Genomic DNA, 16,594 nt, shown 5'->3' on the forward strand with positions numbered 1-16,594 from the left:
TTTGCCTTTTTGTTTGCAGGAAGAGCCATTAGACCACTGGCACACACGTGGAAGCCCCTAACCAACAATTTTGTTTTGAAGATATTGCACTTAACATCATACATATCTAATTGTTTTGGGATTTGGCATTTCCCACATCACCATGCACTGAAATACATTAAAAGTATTAAGTTACTGTTAAGTACTGAGTCCTGAAGATTACAAATTTCCATTGAATTTCAGAACACTGAGGAACACTTTTTTTAAAAAAAAAAAGAGGACGGCTGCAGACCTACTATTGACCCATGTACAGAAACACTCATTTTCCAGCCTATTTGTAGTAGGAACAGATTTTAATTAGACATGTTTGTTTTAAGAGAAAGATCCCTATGCATAAAAACATGTTCTGTGGACAGAGGTGTTTCTGAGCCCAAACCCCCTGTGTGAAGGAACAGAGGAGTAGCACAGTGGGATCAGGCACCTAAAGGAAAGGTTAAATGAACTGTGCTCAGCAGGATGCTTGCTGAACATGTGAAAGCAAACTGATCTACAACTGTCTCAGGCTGAGAGCCTGCAGAAGTGAAGCGAGCTCCCCCTTCTGCTCTGTTTCCTGCTTCCTATGATAAATGCCAAGGTACCTCCTCAATCAGGTAGGGCACAAGACAAAAGAGAAGGTAACATCTGTCACGCGATAGCCTAACACACGCCCTGGGAACAGCTGGCTGCAAGGTTTCATTTCCTCCTCAGGAGGATGAGGCTTAAAGCTTTCTACCACCCAGAAGCGTAGCCGAGCTCAGTCATTTGCTGCTGTGCCCCCAAGCTCCAAGGCTACCCTGCAGGCTATTTGCACAGAAGGAACATTTCTGGGTTCACCTCCCTGCTCCAAAGGCCAGTGCTTGTGTTTTAAGCCACAGAACAACAGCCCTGGTAGAGGTGCTGCCATCCAGGACACTCTCCCCTTCCCACGCGTGCATCTAGACTGAGGGGCTACTAAGTCACCCTCATGCTCTTCTTGAGAGGGGAAGAAAGAAAAAAGAAAAGAGGTACACACGAAAAGAATCCATTTCAGAGGACAGAGATACAGCAATCCATTCCAGAGCAGCCTGTACCCAGACACTATTTTTGCATTTCTCTGGTCAGGGCTGTAAATATCCCTGCCCAGAGGTAGCCATGTGGCACTTCTAACGCCCTGCCTGTGTTTTTCAGCACTGATACTCTGAACAGAAGTAGCAGCCTTTCCTTCCACGAACAAAATTAACAAGGATAGTTCCAGTTGTTTGTTCCTCTGCCCCCTCCTTGTCAGAGTCCATTCATACCACTAAGCTGTCAGCCGAAGCTCAAGTGCTGTGAATCTTAAGTGGAGGGAGGCCCCTCCTGGCTGCATCAAGTAAGGCACCCAAACCCTGCAGCAGAGAGATGCAGGATTCCTGTCCAAAATATCCTCCTAGTTTCACCCACTGCTTCTCGACCAGCTTCGGTAGCTCCATGCACAGAGGACAGGGAACAGAGACAACTCAAAGCTATGGAATCCACCCCACGACCAGGAGCAGTGTCAAAGACACCTTTCCAATATGGACATGGGTAGAGCAGGAGTTGAAATAGAAGCAATTTGCAGTTTTATTTTTGCTGTTTAAAATTAAATCCTGGAGGTAGTGAAGACTCAGGTGCAATTCCGAAGTCACTTCATGTACATGTGAAAGCAGAGTAGCCCCCCCATAAGCAGAAGCATTAATCCCACATTAAAATCTGGCTACGGATGTCATCAAGTCCATGCAGCAGGATCCAGGCTTCAAAACACAAAAGCAGTTACAACCTATTGCTGCAACAGTATCTTGAGTCAGAAGAGGGACTTAAAGCACCAGAAGGCAAAACTGTATGTGCAGCTGAGAGGAGTAACAGTTCTTTCCTGTCCTTTCTTCATTTAAACAGACATGCACTGATGTCAGAGTTGTATTTATTTTAGGATTTTTCAGATGAAACACAGCTCGTCTCTAACATCAATATCGCAGAAGTTACAGGAAACTTTTCAGGAACATGAGATTATCCCACCTCTGTCATTCAGGACAACAGAAAGAACCACCAAGAACCTCACATGCATTTAGTGATGGTCTAATAAAAAATAAAAACAAAAAGGAAAAGGAAAAAAATAAATCACAAAATCCACTCTTGTTTCCAGTTTACTGGTGTTAAAGAAAAGCAAACCCTAGGGCTCAGCCCTCTTCAATTCAGATGCTAAAGGAACACATGTACAACCTTGTTGCTAAGAACAGAAGGCATTTTCTGCTTCTGAGTCTCAAGGTCTGTGGTTCACTTTTTATTATCCTGTTCTTTTGTTCTTAGCAAAAACACACCCAAACCTAAGACTGTGACCATGCCCACTTTTACTAGAAAAAGGGCAAAGGATTTAAAGGAACTGATCTTTTATAGACAGCCTTCCCCCACCAGCCCACCCAAATCCATTTTCTGCAACTTGTACGCATCTTATTTTCACCATTTGTAACAGAAGTCCTACCAACCCTACCAAGCATGCGCCTTAGCTGATGAGGCTATTTAACTAAGCAAGAAGCTTTTGGAAATCTGAGGTAAAGATTCAGTAGAAAACAGCATCAGCAGTGAACACATTTGAAGGAACACACTGGCCCTTCTGATCAGGACAGCTTTGCAATACGATAATAACATGTTGCTACACCAAAGCTGCTTTTTCTACTGTTAGTTAGTCAAGACACAAAAATGCAGCCCTTGAGCAAACAGTGACCATTACATTTAAGCAAAAAAAAAAAAAAAAAAAAAAAAGAAAAAAAGAAAAAGAAGCGCCCAAAGAATGACGACCTTCTTTATGCTTAAGTTGGCTACTATTCGAAATCATCTGTTGATTTCTGTCTTGCTAGGTTGTTGTTATTCCACAGGAACTAGGCTTAGAGCTCATTTGTTGCAATTTAGAGCTTCCCTGTTACTAAACTTGGTTTAAGGCAACCCCAGTTCCAAAAAATAAGTTTATGATTGTTTAGTGATACAGTTGCAGAAGCAGGAGGCATGACAGCAAAAGTCTGCCAACTAATGCAGCCTGCGCTAAGTGTTTCGAATGACAGAGAGAAGAACTCTTAAAGTAAAATGGGAGTTATGGAAGCCCACTGCAAACAGAGCATCTGAGAGTTCTGGTTTTAGTTCTTCCCTCTGCCAATGCAATCTCTGTAAGATTAATACCGATCAGCAGTTTGGAAACACGCTTTACAAGAACATTACAAGACCAACAAGTCAGCTGCTGGAGCTCAGTGCCTTCTCTCCTGATGTCATCAGCCCAACACTGTCACAATCAGCTTCATTTGGCTGCGCACAAACTGAGTACCAGCCACACGCTGTTGGAAGTTTAAACATGTAGGACACAAAAATCCTTTTTGTATTTATTCAGATAATTAAGCCTTCAATTCTGCAAAATGAGTTTCCCCATATAATGAAACAACAGTCAATTATTTGAAAAAAGCTTAAGTTATGCCTGAAATAGAAATTGTTACAGGACTGTACATGAAGTATGGTGTTAGCGTAACTACTCCGTACATATGTTCTCAGCCCACAAACACTATGAAAGGCACTTGATTAATGCTGCTAAATTAGTAAGAGATAATTTTACTATAGTATGAAAGCAGAAGAGCACCACAGGAGGAAAAGATGGCTCAGCAGCTCTGCTATTCACCCAGCCTCTTGATAAAGAATGCATTATTACAATGGTATATAATTTCTTACAGCAAGGCACCAAAAAAAGTTGGTTATTTGGAAAAGGGGAGAGGTGGTTTTTTGTGGGTTTTATTGTTCTTTTTTCTTTTTTTTTTTTTCCTTCGCTCAAGAGGTATACGAATGGAGAAAACAGAAGAGAAAACAGTTAAATGTGTTAACACTTACAGACTGGCTAAACAGAGTGAAAAAAGGCTAAACAAAATGTATAGTGGAGGGAACTGGCCCCAAGATATGATGAAGCTGCTCTGCAAAGCACTGAGTTCTCAGCGCAATTTGAGTTTTCTTGGAAAGCATATGCTGTAGCTACACATGCTGTAACAAGTATGAGATAGCAAAAGCCAAAAGGAAAAAAAAGCCTAGAAACCCACCATATGCACTGCTTGAACTTCTTTTGTCAGAGACTTTTGGAGATTACATCTATGCTCTTTTCAAGGGCTTGGAAGAATGGAAGACAAATAGCTGACATAAAAGAGCAGACACCTTGTAACGATACCCAACCAGGCCCTCCTCCTGAGACATTTAAGACTGTCCAAGTGCTCATTCTCATAAGCCTAAGAGTGATATGTTTCAGCTACACTACGTTAAACATGCAGTCCCACAGCAACCTCAGCCTCCCTGACCTCAAGGAAACACTAGCAAGGGTCCAAGACCAACTTACCTATTGCTATTGACAGGGAAAGGACTGTAGACTACACGACTCAATCCTCAAAGCCTAACAATGACCCAGGAAAGAAAAGGTTTTCCCCTTCTCATGTGTTACCTCTTTCCCATCAGTATGTTCACCATACTGTAAATATTAATCCCAGAAGTCTGAGGTGTTAGAAAACTGCTATATCTTGGCTGCAGCTTCAAAAAGACAACCTGCCTATCAAAGCACATTACTTTTTTCCCAAGCAGCAATATTTCAGTGTCTCAAACATACCTACCACCTTCAAACCATAGAATGTACTGAGTTGGGAGGGACCCACAAGGATCACCAAGCCCAACTCCCAAGCAATGTAGCTGCCTCATTCCTCCTGCGCATCCCTAACGGGTATTGGAAGCAAAGGGAAGGGTGTGGAGACACAATGCAATCCCTGCCACAAACCAGGCCCGACAGACAGGACTCTGCTCTTGGGGATGGCTTCGTTTGAGGGAGAGAGTGGGAGGAATTCAGCAAGGGTGAAAGAACTTCCAGAAAGCTCCAGGGCAGGTGCCCAGTGAGGAGCGCCATGGGCACACACTTACTTCTGAGGGGCCGATGCCATGAGTCCTGCTGCTGCTGCCTGCTGGGCCTCGAACTCCTCCTGCCACAACACACCCCCAGAGCCAATGAAGCCAAGCCTCGCCAGCTGCCGCGCCACCTCATTGCTCTGTGGGAGGAAGAGGGACGAGGTTAGGAAGCAGGTTCAGCACTGGACCCCAGCTGCCCCCACTGACAACTTGAGCTGCAGGGACATAGCTCTGCTCTGCACCCAGAGAAACCACCTCCCAGCAGGCCCCCACACTACCCTGCAGATATTCTGGCAAGCAGAGAAGTGCTCCTGGGCCCTTCCTTAACTAGATAAAGTAATTGGACAAAGCTGAAGGCAATCTGCCCAACACCCCTGTGAAATCAGCTGCACCAAGGCAGGCAGGGCTGCAGGTAACCTGTGGGCTGTGCATCACTTGAGCCTAAGGAAGACCCAAAGCTACAGCTCTGCATCACCTCACCAAGAGGGCTTAGGCACTTGGTGTTGAATGCCACCACAGATGCTAGCAGACCCAAGACACACCGGTCAGCAGCAAAGGAAGCAGAGCAGCTGAAGGCCCGCAGGTTCCTTCCTGCATTGCTCTGCCTGCACCTCACCGAGGCCTCAGGAAAGAACAAGTGTCTTGCTTTTTATATGTCTGGCTGGAAAATGATTCCTGAGGTTAAATTAACCTCCACACAGCACAGTAGCACTGATGAGTTCAGTGCTCAGGCAGTGAGGTATTTCCTCTCCAGGCTGGGGTACCTGATAAGCTCTGACAGGCAAAACGCCACAGGAAATACCTCCTGCCACTTCCACCCATCCAGGAGCTCTGGCCAACTTTTCAGGAGCTGCAGGATAGCTGCCAGAAGAGTTCCAGGTTTCTTAGAGCCAAAGAGGATAGGCAGCTGCTTTCTGAGAGCCGCTTTCTGAGAACAAACCAGTAGGCAATGACTGTTTTCAATACCTGCTGCCTCTAAGCGTGTGACAGAAAACCTTTTGTGACTTAACCCAAAGCGTTTTCCACTGAGCAATGGGCACTGTCATTTTTAGAGACCAAATATTCAGCGGTCAGCACCAGCTGAGTATCACCATGATGTGACTTGTTCAAACACACGCATCCCTCACTATGATTCAGGCTAGAAGTCATGCTTCATAAGCACTGGACACAGCAAGATCTTCCCCGTTTTGTTTAAAAAACAGTGCAGCAATGGCTTTAAGGAAGCATTGCACATCAGAGCCAGCCCTGTTGTGTTCACCTGATGTTGTACTTCTAGACAGACGGGTGTTTCTTGCTGTCTTTGGCTTCTCTGGGCGGACCTCAGCTACCAAACTGCTGCTCACACAACAGGCTTCCTGGCCATGACCTGCAACTTGAGGCTTGCTTGTGAGCTCCCAGAACTTCTGGCTAGCCCTGCTGCACGTGTGAGCTCTCCTGCCATGTCCCATGCTCTGCTTCAGACTGAATTCAGCCCAGCTGGGGGGCTTACCTGTACACAGCGGCCGCACCACCTGCAAATGTCTCACGCTGAGAGAAGCGGGGCAGTTAACGGACACCAAACACTTTGCCAAGCAGCATTTTGCCAACCCACCTCCCCTCAGGAGCCCAGCGCTGCTCCTCCACACCCCTCCCACCCCCCGGGGCCACTCGCCCCACGCCGGGACCCCTCTGCCCGCTCCCAGCGCCTACCTCCAGGTAGTAGAGGTCCCTCGGCGTCACCTGCGCCTCCAGGTACTGCTCGTAGGTGCCGAAGGGCTGCTCCGGCGGCCCCTCAGCCATCGCGCCCTTCCCGCCCGCCGCTGTGGTAACGGCCGGCGAGAGGACGCCCCAACGGCCGCCGGCGGCACACGCAGCCCCGCGCCGCCCGATCAGCAGACGCCCGGCGGGAACGGGGGGGGCTGGTCGGTGCCCTTGGGCCTCTACCTTCTTTTATTTGGGGGCTTTTTCCCTTTTTTTTTTTCTTTTTGCATTTTGTCTTTGGTTTTTGCCTTTTTTTGCCTTTTTTTTTGCCTTTTTCTTGCTTCTTTTTGCTGTTTTCCCTTGTTTGCTTTTTTTTGCCTTTTGCTTTTTCCTTTTTTACTTTTTTTCTGTTTCTTCCTATTTTTGCTTTTTTTACTTTTTCACCTTTTCCCCCTCCATTGCTTCTTTTGCCCTTTTCCCTTTTTTTTTGCCTTCTCTTTGTCCTATTCCTTGCTTTTTTTGCCCTTTGCCCTGCTTTTTTTTGCCTTTTCCTCTTTTCTTGCTTTTTTTTGCTTTCTGCCCTATTTTTGTTTTTCCTTCATTTTTCTTTGCCTTTTTGCTTTATTTTTTCTTTCTTTGCTTTTTTTCCATTTCAGTTTTTTCAGCACTTGTTAGCATCATGCTTTGAGCTGACATTCACAAGCGCCGCGCCTCTCTCCATGCAGTTCCGTGCCTAATGAATGCCTGAAACCTTTTTATATCTGCAAAGGCTGCAGTAAAAGATGACTCAGAAAGCAAAGGGAAGAGGAAAAAAAAATCGAGTTTTAGGAGTCGGTGCACATTGTGCAATAGCACCGTCAGCGCCTTGCTGACAAAGAACTCGAGGCATCATGCAAGTGTCCTGCAGCGGGTGATGTGCAGCAGGGCACGTGTCCCGGTGCCCTTTGCAGGGATGCCTGCAGCATGCCTGCTCATTAACCCTGGGCCTCGGAGGCCAGGCAGCTCTGTGCCCCTCGCAAAGGGTTCAGATGCAATTGCCAGCTGCAACCAAAAGCACAGCAAGGCTGAAAAGGCTTGTGAAACGCAAGAAGGTTGACACACTCAAAAAGTTACCTTTATTGCTTAAAACTCTCTCAAGTCAGCTACAGACTGCTTTTAGTTTAACAGAGGTATTTACCCATTTATTTTCACCTTGTCAGCCTCCTTCTGACCAGCAAACCCGTTTGGGACCAGGAGGGGTTTTCAGCCCATCCTGCTCACATTAACCTGCAATAGCTTCGCTGCCAGTGCTGCCACACCAAGCTCTTCCTTACAATACCACCATCACATTTAAATTAATGAATGAAGTGCTGGGTAAGGCCCTGGTAGGAGAGCAGAGGTTTTATGGTTCCCCACAGGTTCAGCATAAACGTCTTCCAGGTGTGTGCAGACAAACTCTGATCAGTGTATCCACGGGGCTGCATGTCTGCAAATGGCCGTCCTCCCCTTAACAGTCTTTACAAAGAGATATATTATTGCCAACACAGTTTGAAAACCCTCTGGCACTTGAGAGGTTGGCTCTGGACGTAACTCTTGTACGAAAATGATTGTCGACAGCATCACCAGCGAAAACGGTGCAAGAAAACATGTCTGAGGCGGAGGCCCCTCATGGCTTCCCTCAGCAGCAGCAGAGCAACGCCTGTGCCTCGCTCCCCATCCATGGCAGCAGCGCCCGCTCCGATCCATCCCTCAGCCACCGGCAGTGTCCCCACATCCGTCCCATCTGGGAATGAGGGGGGGTACCGGGCTCCGCTCCTCCCCAAAAATCCCCCGCAGCCTCCTCGTGGGACAGCTACCCGAAGCGAAACTTCAGCCGGTACTTGACAGGGCCATGGCTCTGCCGCGGCGGGGTGGCCGCCGCCATTTTCTTTGGTGGTGGTGGCGGAGGCGGTGGCGGCGGCTTCTTCTCGGGCCGGGTGACGGTGAAGGCCAGCTGCGGCGGGGGGGGCTGTCGGAAACGGGGCAAGAAGTGCGTGGAGACGTGCTGGGGGCGGGCACGGGGGCTGCAGCCCCGCTTGGCCTTGCCCCGCTTGTTGAGGGCCACGTACCACTCGCGGCCCGAGCGCCGGCCGCGGTGCACGGCCGAGGCGTAGGTGTTGTAGCTGTTCTCCTGGAAGCGCTCCCGGAACTGGCACTCGGATGTGAAACGCGCCTGTGGAAAGCAAGGGGGGACACAGATGGGTTAGCACCGCCTTCGCTCTCCCAAACCGCTCCAAGCACAGTGGACACCCCGCAATTTGGGCCTCTGGCCCAAGGACCCCAAAGCCCCCTCCATCTCCTCGCACACATCACTCTGGCACCAGACCTGTGCCTGATAACCTACGAGGGCAGCTGGCATGCAGGTTGTAATTGCATTGGAGTTATTTATAACCCCCCATTTTCTTCTGAAATCAACTGGGGTCATTCTGTCCCCTGCTATCTGTAAAACAAGCACAGCATCGCCTCCTGTAAGTGGGGCAGCACAGTCCCCCAGCACTGGGGTTTTGGGAATAAGGCAGCCCACCACCATGAACCATCAGCTCTACTCCCTGCCATCCCAGCAAAATGAAGCATTTCTCATGCAAGTTGGCAAAGAAGCAGGTTTAGGGGCTGCCAGGTGAGCAGGCACAGGGGTAAGGTGTTTGACTGCAGCCACATCTCCAGAAGAAAATGCAAGGCACGTTGAGCAAGTCCTGACCCCAATAACAGCATGTAATGCCAGCTATTCATCACCTACAACCACCCAAAGGTCCATGGGGCTGGGATGGATTTTCAACTCCTAATTGAACCAGAAAAGTTGAACCCTACAATGCAAGGCACAGAATCCCCAGCATGGAGTACATTTTTCCCCCATAACACCTTGAATTAAGACTCCTTTCACTCTTTGCATCGAAGAAATGTGATCCTGGCAACTCATGGTTGCTTTCCCTTCTTTTTATGAACCCACGGTGCTGCACCGCCCATGCACAACCATTCCCCTTCTGGACACAGCTTTGCTCACACCAGCTGCTCTACGATGCCCTGACAGCCACAGCGATGCTCAGGCGAGATAACTGCATTGCCCACACCACGGGGAGGTTTTAGGTCTGACCCAGGCACTTCTCCTGGGAAGCTGCGAACCCACAGAGCTGTTTTCAGAGGAGCCCAGAGGCCCGCAGGCGTGGTGTGATCCACAGCACAGCACAACGGCACCGGAGCGGCTCCTGCATCAAAGCGGAGCCGTGAGTGACGGGCACAGGGCGCGCTTTGTGCTGCTGCGCACTCATTAGGCCATGAAATAACTTTATCCCACTGAGGAAGGGAGGAACAACAGATGCAGGCTTTGCATTATCGGTATTATTCAGCCCAGCCATCTTCAGGCGTTTGGGTCAAGTTTCTACAAATTGACAGCTTTCATCAGTAGAGCATCGTGCGCCCTCGTCCCGCTGCTCATCGCCCTCACTAAGGTCGCTTCCACGCTGCCCTGTCTACAGCAGCGATTAACCATGCATAGATGGGGTTTGATTTAATTTCTGCCTGCACCACGGCATGCCTCGAGATGTCAAGGGGAATAATGGGGCCACTATGAGCTGCAGGGGAGGGTTGGGGACCATACTTGGCAATGCTTCCGTCTCATTTCATGTTTGCTTTGGTCTCATCTCATGTTTTAACTGTATATTTTGCCAGCTCCTCTCTACCTACACTGCTCCTGCTGTGCTCATTTTTCCCTGTTTTACCTTCACTCAGATATTCCCACTTTCCCCAGCCTCTCCATCCAGTTTGCAGAAATTAGTAGCGACGTGCTCACCATTTCTGCATCATTAGGTTCCAGGAGTAATGCTCTGACAAAACTCGAGGGAGTTTTGCAAGCACATAAATACTGCTTTATGTCAACTTGTGGGCTTGTGCAGCCTGAGCACATCGCTAACACCCACATCTCGGCTGTGAGGCTGGGCTCACCCCCACAGGGCAGGCAGCCACGATTCCCGCAAGCCATTGCCTTCGGCCCTGCAGAGCCCTCCCGGCAGCCGCAGGTGCCCCGGAGCAACGCTGCCGCACACACGTGTGTGTGCAGCTGTCGCTATGCCGTTAATACACGGTATGTACTGATAATCAGGGGTTTACTTACACTTGCATGGAGTTTTCCTTTTTTTGACATCGCTAAAAATTTGTTGCTGAAAACTCCTCGTATTCCTACAATCCCCTGAGACACAGCAAATATTTCCAAAATACCTAGGATGACAGAAATCCCAAAATAAATCACAGTTCCCTCCACATCAGCGTGACAAATTAAAAATAAAAATAAAAAATAAAAAGCTCATGTTTGCATTTCACCTCCAAAAGACCCTGCTCCTCAGCAACCTGCCTCTGTGCAACCCAGCTGCTCATAGAAACCTGCATTTACTCCAGTACTGCTATCGGTTTTGTCCTATTATTATTATTTTTAGCTGGCGGGAGCTTTGCCCTAAGCTACAAGCCCGTGATGGACAAAGCAAAGGGCTTTGGGGCTGAGGACACTTTTTTGCAAATAACCAGGGGTGCCTCATTTCCCAGCCAGCCCCATGGCTTCACAAGTTGTGCCAGTGCTGCTGGGCCCATTTGGGATCCACAGCACCAGGAAAAACTCTTTTTTCCCCCCCAAATTTCTTACCTGTTTCAGAGCCAAGTACAGCCACACAAGTTGGTCTTGTCTGCACCGGCGCTGAGGGGTTTGCAAGGAGCTGTGGTTTAGGGGGTGATTTCGGCCTCAGCTGTGACAGAACAAGCTCCCACCTGGGGAAATCCCTCATTTTGGGTGCTGGCCAGCAAGGTTTGACTGCTGCAGCTCAGATCTCCAAAATCTGGGCAGTGGGCAAGGGCGAGAAAGGAAGCCGCAGGAGCATGGAGTCCCGCATTTCTGCAGCCAGCCTGCTGCCACCCGCCTCACCCCAACTCCTCACAAACCTGGATGTAGAAGTGCATGCTGGATTTGGGGCTGAAACTACCACCACCATCAGCTTTTTCCTGAAGCTCCCCATCCTAGGAGGGCACATGGGACCCATAGCTCATCCCACAGCAGGGCCAAGCATCGCTCCTCACCACCACCAACACGTTTCGCACCCCTGCACAGTCTCATTGTCCCCTTGGCACAGGTGTCCCAGCATGTCCCCACCACCCGATGTCCCCTCCCGTCCTCTCACCGACACCACAGCTCCCCGGGGCACACAGGGGCTGCTCCCAGGGCTCTGTTTTCCCCCTGGGACAAAGTGGCCCCGGAGGAAGGAGTGCAGGGATTAACATGCCGAGAGAAAACACGATGCCACACTTAAGCCCCCGGCCCTGCGGTATCAGATCTCCGCCACTTCCCATGTTTATTTTAAGGAGGAAGCAAGGCTCCCACAGGCCCCAAACCAAGGGGCACCTGGTGGGGGTCGGTAGCGTTGTCCCCATGCCCATGGGGCTGCAACTCGACGCCACGAAGCGCCGTGCAGCGGCACATGCCCGCCACCCACATCCCACGGCGCGGGCCTGAAGGCCACAAGTGGATGGCTCCCACGGCTCCGCCAGCTATGGGGCAAGGGTGGGAGAGCGGCCAGGTGGAAAAAGGGGGCTTGGAGGGCGAGCGCGGCGCGGCATCCCCCCGTCCCCTGCACTCACTGAGCGGGCTGGCGTCGTGGGCGCCGTCCACCCGACCGTCGGGGTGCAGCTGCAGGTGGAAGCCGATGCCCACCCGGCAGTACAGCCGGCCCCGCCGTCGCCCCGGGCGGCTCCGAGGGAAGCGGCTCGGCCCCGCGGCCCAGGAGGAGGAAGAGGAGGAGGAGGAGGAGGAGGAGGAGGAGGAGGAAGGAGCGGGGGCGCTGCGTCCCGCCGGCGCCCCGCCGGGCAGCCGCTCCCGCCGGGCTCGGGCGGGCAGGAGGAGGAGGAGGAGGAGGAGGAAGGCCGGGCTCATGCTGCCGGCGGGAGGGAGGTGGAGGAGGAGGAGGAGGAGGAGGAAGGGCGGGAGGAGGGCGCCGCATCCCCGCTCCGCCGCCCAGCACCGGCGGCAGGGGGCCGCCCCTCCCGCCTGCTGTTTGCGCCCGGGGGGGCACCGCACCTGTGCGGAGCCCCGAGCACCCAGCCCGGGCTCGGGGGGTGCGGGGCCGCCCCCCATAGACCCACGCCCTCCCCCATGGACCCCCCCCTCCCCCAGCCGGGGCTGCGCCTCGGGTTACGGGGGGGGAGCGGCTGCGAGCCCCGGGGCTCCTCCGGGGCACGGCGGCGTTGGGTTGCAGCCCCGCCGGGAGATGACAGCCGGCAGCTGCGCCTCCGCCAGGGCTGGGGGCTGCCAGAGAAGCCCCTTGCCCTCCCCTCCCCTCCCCTCCCCTCCCCTCCCCTCCCCTCCCTTCCCTTCCCTTCTCTTCCCTTCCCCTCCCTCCTGTCTCATCCCACACCAGGCCCTGAGGTTGAGCCCGGCGCTGGGCAGCATCCCCGGGGGGCTTGCAGCGAGCCCCTCGCCCCCAAGAGCACCCTCGTTGGCACTGCCCGTGTCAGCACCCAGCGGCCCCCCCTTCCTGGTTCCCAAAATTTGGGAACAGCATCCACATGGCCTCCCACTGACGATGCTATGACCCCAAGACATGCCCCAACCCCAAGACTGACCCCATGCCCCACCAGCCAGATTTCTTCCCAGCACAAAGGCATCCATCACTGGTGCCAACATCCTCCTTTCTCCCTCTCCAGACTCCCCAAAAGTCTTTCTTTCATCCCCAAAAAGCCATCGGGAAAATCTTGCCAACACCTCCACACCCTCCCTGCCTCATCACTCACATAAATCAGCATTTTTCCAACCAAATACCCCTCCAAATCCTGTCCGGAGCCATCAGCGGGGTTTGGATTCGGCAGGAAGGAGGCCGAGCCTCCGGCATGCCTCGCGAGGAAGCTGAAGGTCGCACACGGCACGGGCTGGTGCGGGCGGGGTGATCCTGCAGCCACGCACGGCAGCTCAGGACATAATATATATATGCTCGTACAGATAAGCGTGTTTATATATATACACATGTGTATAAATATAGATGCCCCTAAATATAGATGCACATACCTGAAGGAAGGTCAAAAGCTCTTTTACTCCTTCCAGCTGCAGCAGTCGGCTCCATAAAGCACACGGCCTGCACTCACTGACCCACTGTGGGCCCGTGGGGGCTGCGAGCATCCTTTTGGGGTCCAGGGGGTACACAGACCCCGTGGGGAGCCGTCGGATGGTGATTTCCCCTTGCGAGCATTTCCATGAGGCCAAGCGGTGCCCATGCAGTGGAGAGAAAAAAAAAAAAAAAAAAAAAAAAGAAAGGAAAAAAAAAAAGGAAGGCTTGAATCTAAATAAATAAATAACCCTAATAGCTCACTTCCTGGAATAATCCAATTTAATTGCCTTTGGCAGTTGCAGCCCTTCCACACACACACACACACCAGCAGCCTCTGAAGGCTGACGCGATGCTACCTAAATTATTCAAGGCTCGGTTACAGAGCAAACTGGAGGCAACCGGAGGATAACCGGGTGCTGGTGCGAGCTGCGGTGCCCAGAGAGGAGGGCTCTTTGTTAAAAGTAAGGCAAAAGTCTTTAGAAGTGAGCAGGAGCCTCTGCTGGAAAACAGACAGGTGCAAACAGCAGTTGTCAGAGCAGCGCCGAGCTCGACAGCAGCTTTCCCCGTTGGCCTGGTGCTTGGTGCGTGCTTGTTGTACGCCCGCTGCCGGTACCTCAGGAATATTTCCCCCTCCCCAAGGGAGACGTTTGCAATTTCCCTGCCAAAGCAGGAGCACGCCGAGCATCCAGCGAACCGCACGGCTCGCTCCTTCTTATGTGCTCCGAGCTGCAGGGCTTGCTTTTGGAGCTGGCTGCTATGAGGGGGGATCTGTACCCGATTTTCCACCGCCACCGGCGTGCCCAGCGCCAGCCTGGCAGCCACGCGTGGTTCTTCTACCAGCCGGAGCCCGGAGAGGGCAAGGGAGAGCCTCAACGGGCAGAAAGTGGGCGCTTATCCCACTCTTGGGAAGGTCAGAGGATGGAGGCCAGAGGAGGGAGGCTGAAGAAGGCCCCTCCTCATCCTCGGGGCTGCCCGGGGCCGGAGGAGAGGCAGGAGCCCCGCTAGGTGGCAGTGCCTGCCCGTGAGCGGCCCCGGGAGCATCCGGACATCCCAAATCCCCCCCCAGCGCCCCCAGCACCGGGAAAACCCCCCCGAGCGGCTGGGCGCTCATTAGGGAGCGCTGAGGAGCCGCGGTAATTAAAGCGCAATTAAGCACGGGGAGGCGGGGCTGTGCGCGCTCCCGGGATGGACGCGTCCGGCGGGGGCGGAGGTTTGGGAAAAAAGGGAAAAAAAGCGAAAAAGAGCAATCAAAATACACTTCATGGGACAAAAAAGTCCCTCTCGCCCTGGAGGGAGGCTCCCAGCCCCCCAGAACCCCACACACCCCAGCCGAGCCCCCAGGGCGACCCCCCAGCCCCCCCACCTGCGTACCTGGGGTCTGGTCACCCCCGGGGGGAGAAGGGTCCCGGTGGGGCGAGGTGCGGGGTGGGACGGAGCTATGGGGGCTGGGGGTGTGGGAAGGACTGGGAAGGAAAAGGGAAGGAGAAAGGGGAAAGGGGAAAATCCAAAAGAACGGAGAAAGGAAAAGGGAGAGAGGAAACAGGAAAACGAAAAAGCGAAAAGCAGAGCGGAGAAAGGGGAAAGGAAAGTAAAAAAGGAATAAGAAAGAAAAAGAAAAAGAAAAAGAAAAAGAAAAAGAAAAAGAAAAAGAAAAAGAAAAAGAAAAAGAAAAAGAAAAAGAAAAAGAAAGAAAGGAGAAATTAAAAGAAAAAGAGGAAAGGAAAAGGGAGAAAGAAGAAATTTTAAAAAATGAAAAAAACGAAAAAAACGGAAAAAGGAAAAAGCAGAAAGGAGAAATCAAAAGAAAAAATAAAGGAGAAGAGAAAACGAGAAAGGAAAAGGGAGAAAAGAAAGAGAAAAGAGAAAAGAGAAATTAAAAGAATAAGGGGAAAAGGAAAAGGAGAAAGGAAAAGGAGAAAAGGAAAAGGAGAAAGGAAAATGAAAGGAAAAGGGAGACAGGAAAAGGAGAAAGGAAAAATGAAAAGAAAACCGAGAAAGGAAAAAGGAAGGAAAGTAAAAAAATGTAACGGAAGGAAGCAATATAATATTCTTTCTATATGTAAAGAAGGATATAAAGACAGTAGAGAGAGAAAAGAGGAAAACGGGAGCGGGGGAAGAGAGAGAAGAAAAGGAAAATGGAGAGAAAATGGAAGGAAATGAGGAAAGAGAAAGGAAAGGAAATAAAGAGAAAGAAAAAAGGGAAAAAATAAAAAAGGAAAGAAAGAATGAAAGAAATAAAGAAGAATGAAAGAAAGAAAGAAAAATGAAGGAGAGGAGGAAAGGAAGAATGCGATTCAGACCGAAACGAAGGAGCGGGCAGGCACGGCAGGACCGAGAGGGGAAGCAGCGAGCGGCGAGCGCGGGGCGGTGCGGGGCAGCCGCGGGGCTGCGGGGGACGAGGACCGGGACCGGGACCGGGACGGGGACCACGACCCCAGCACCACCCCACCACTACCATCACCACCACTCCACCACCACCCCGGCGCCGAGTAACGTGCAGCCGCGTTGAAGAAAATAAAGTCATTTATTGTCAAAGCATCCAACATACCCAGATAAACTATAAAGTTTAATAAATCTTTTCCAGGGGTGCGTGTGGCGGGGGAAGAGGGGATGAAAAGAAACACGGAACTATTGAGACTCCATTTCACGGGCACGAAGTTACACGCGGGGGCGGGCGGCGGGGGCGAAGGGGACGGCGGGCGGGCGGCAGAGCCCGGTGCAAGCTGAGTCCGGTGTGAACGGACCCGGTGCAAGCGGAGTCCGGTGCAAGAGGACTCGGTGCAAACGGAGCCCGGTGCAAGCGGAGCCCGGCGCAGACGGCGCCCGCCCCGCCGCCCCGCGTAGCTTCATATCTAAAATAAAAATTTACCCTGACATAGAATTATTCTTACACCTAA

The 16,594-nt window shown here is 51.6% G+C and overlaps 1 protein-coding gene across 1 annotated transcript; it reads right to left on the reverse strand.

Annotated features, from left to right (window-relative positions):
- Positions 1–7,964: 7,964 nt before the first annotated feature.
- On the reverse strand, positions 7,965–12,529 carry FGF5 (fibroblast growth factor 5). The gene is made up of 3 exons (XM_035552417.2): positions 12,238–12,529; positions 10,730–10,833; positions 7,965–8,794 (listed from the first exon to the last, which is right to left on the reverse strand). The coding sequence occupies exons 1-3, from the start codon at positions 12,527–12,529 to the stop codon at positions 8,435–8,437; spliced, it is 756 nt and encodes a 251-aa protein (XP_035408310.2). The 3' UTR covers positions 7,965–8,434.
- Between the last annotated feature and the right edge of the window lie 4,065 nt (positions 12,530–16,594).

This window comes from Cygnus atratus, chromosome 4, assembly GCF_013377495.2.
Source record: "Cygnus atratus isolate AKBS03 ecotype Queensland, Australia chromosome 4, CAtr_DNAZoo_HiC_assembly, whole genome shotgun sequence".
Lineage (NCBI taxonomy): Eukaryota > Metazoa > Chordata > Aves > Anseriformes > Anatidae > Cygnus > Cygnus atratus.

Coding starts and splice junctions, on each gene's coding strand:
- FGF5 (XM_035552417.2), bottom strand. CDS start 12,529: ATGAGCCCGGCCTTCCTCCTCCTCCTCCTCCTCCTCCTGCCCGCCCGA. Junction 10,834..12,237: donor CCACGACGCCAGCCCGCTCA/GTGAGTGCAGGG, acceptor CTGTCATCCTAG/GTATTTTGGAAATATTTGCT. Junction 8,795..10,729: donor AAGGAAAACTCCATGCAAGT/GTAAGTAAACCC, acceptor TGCTTTCCACAG/GCGCGTTTCACATCCGAGTG.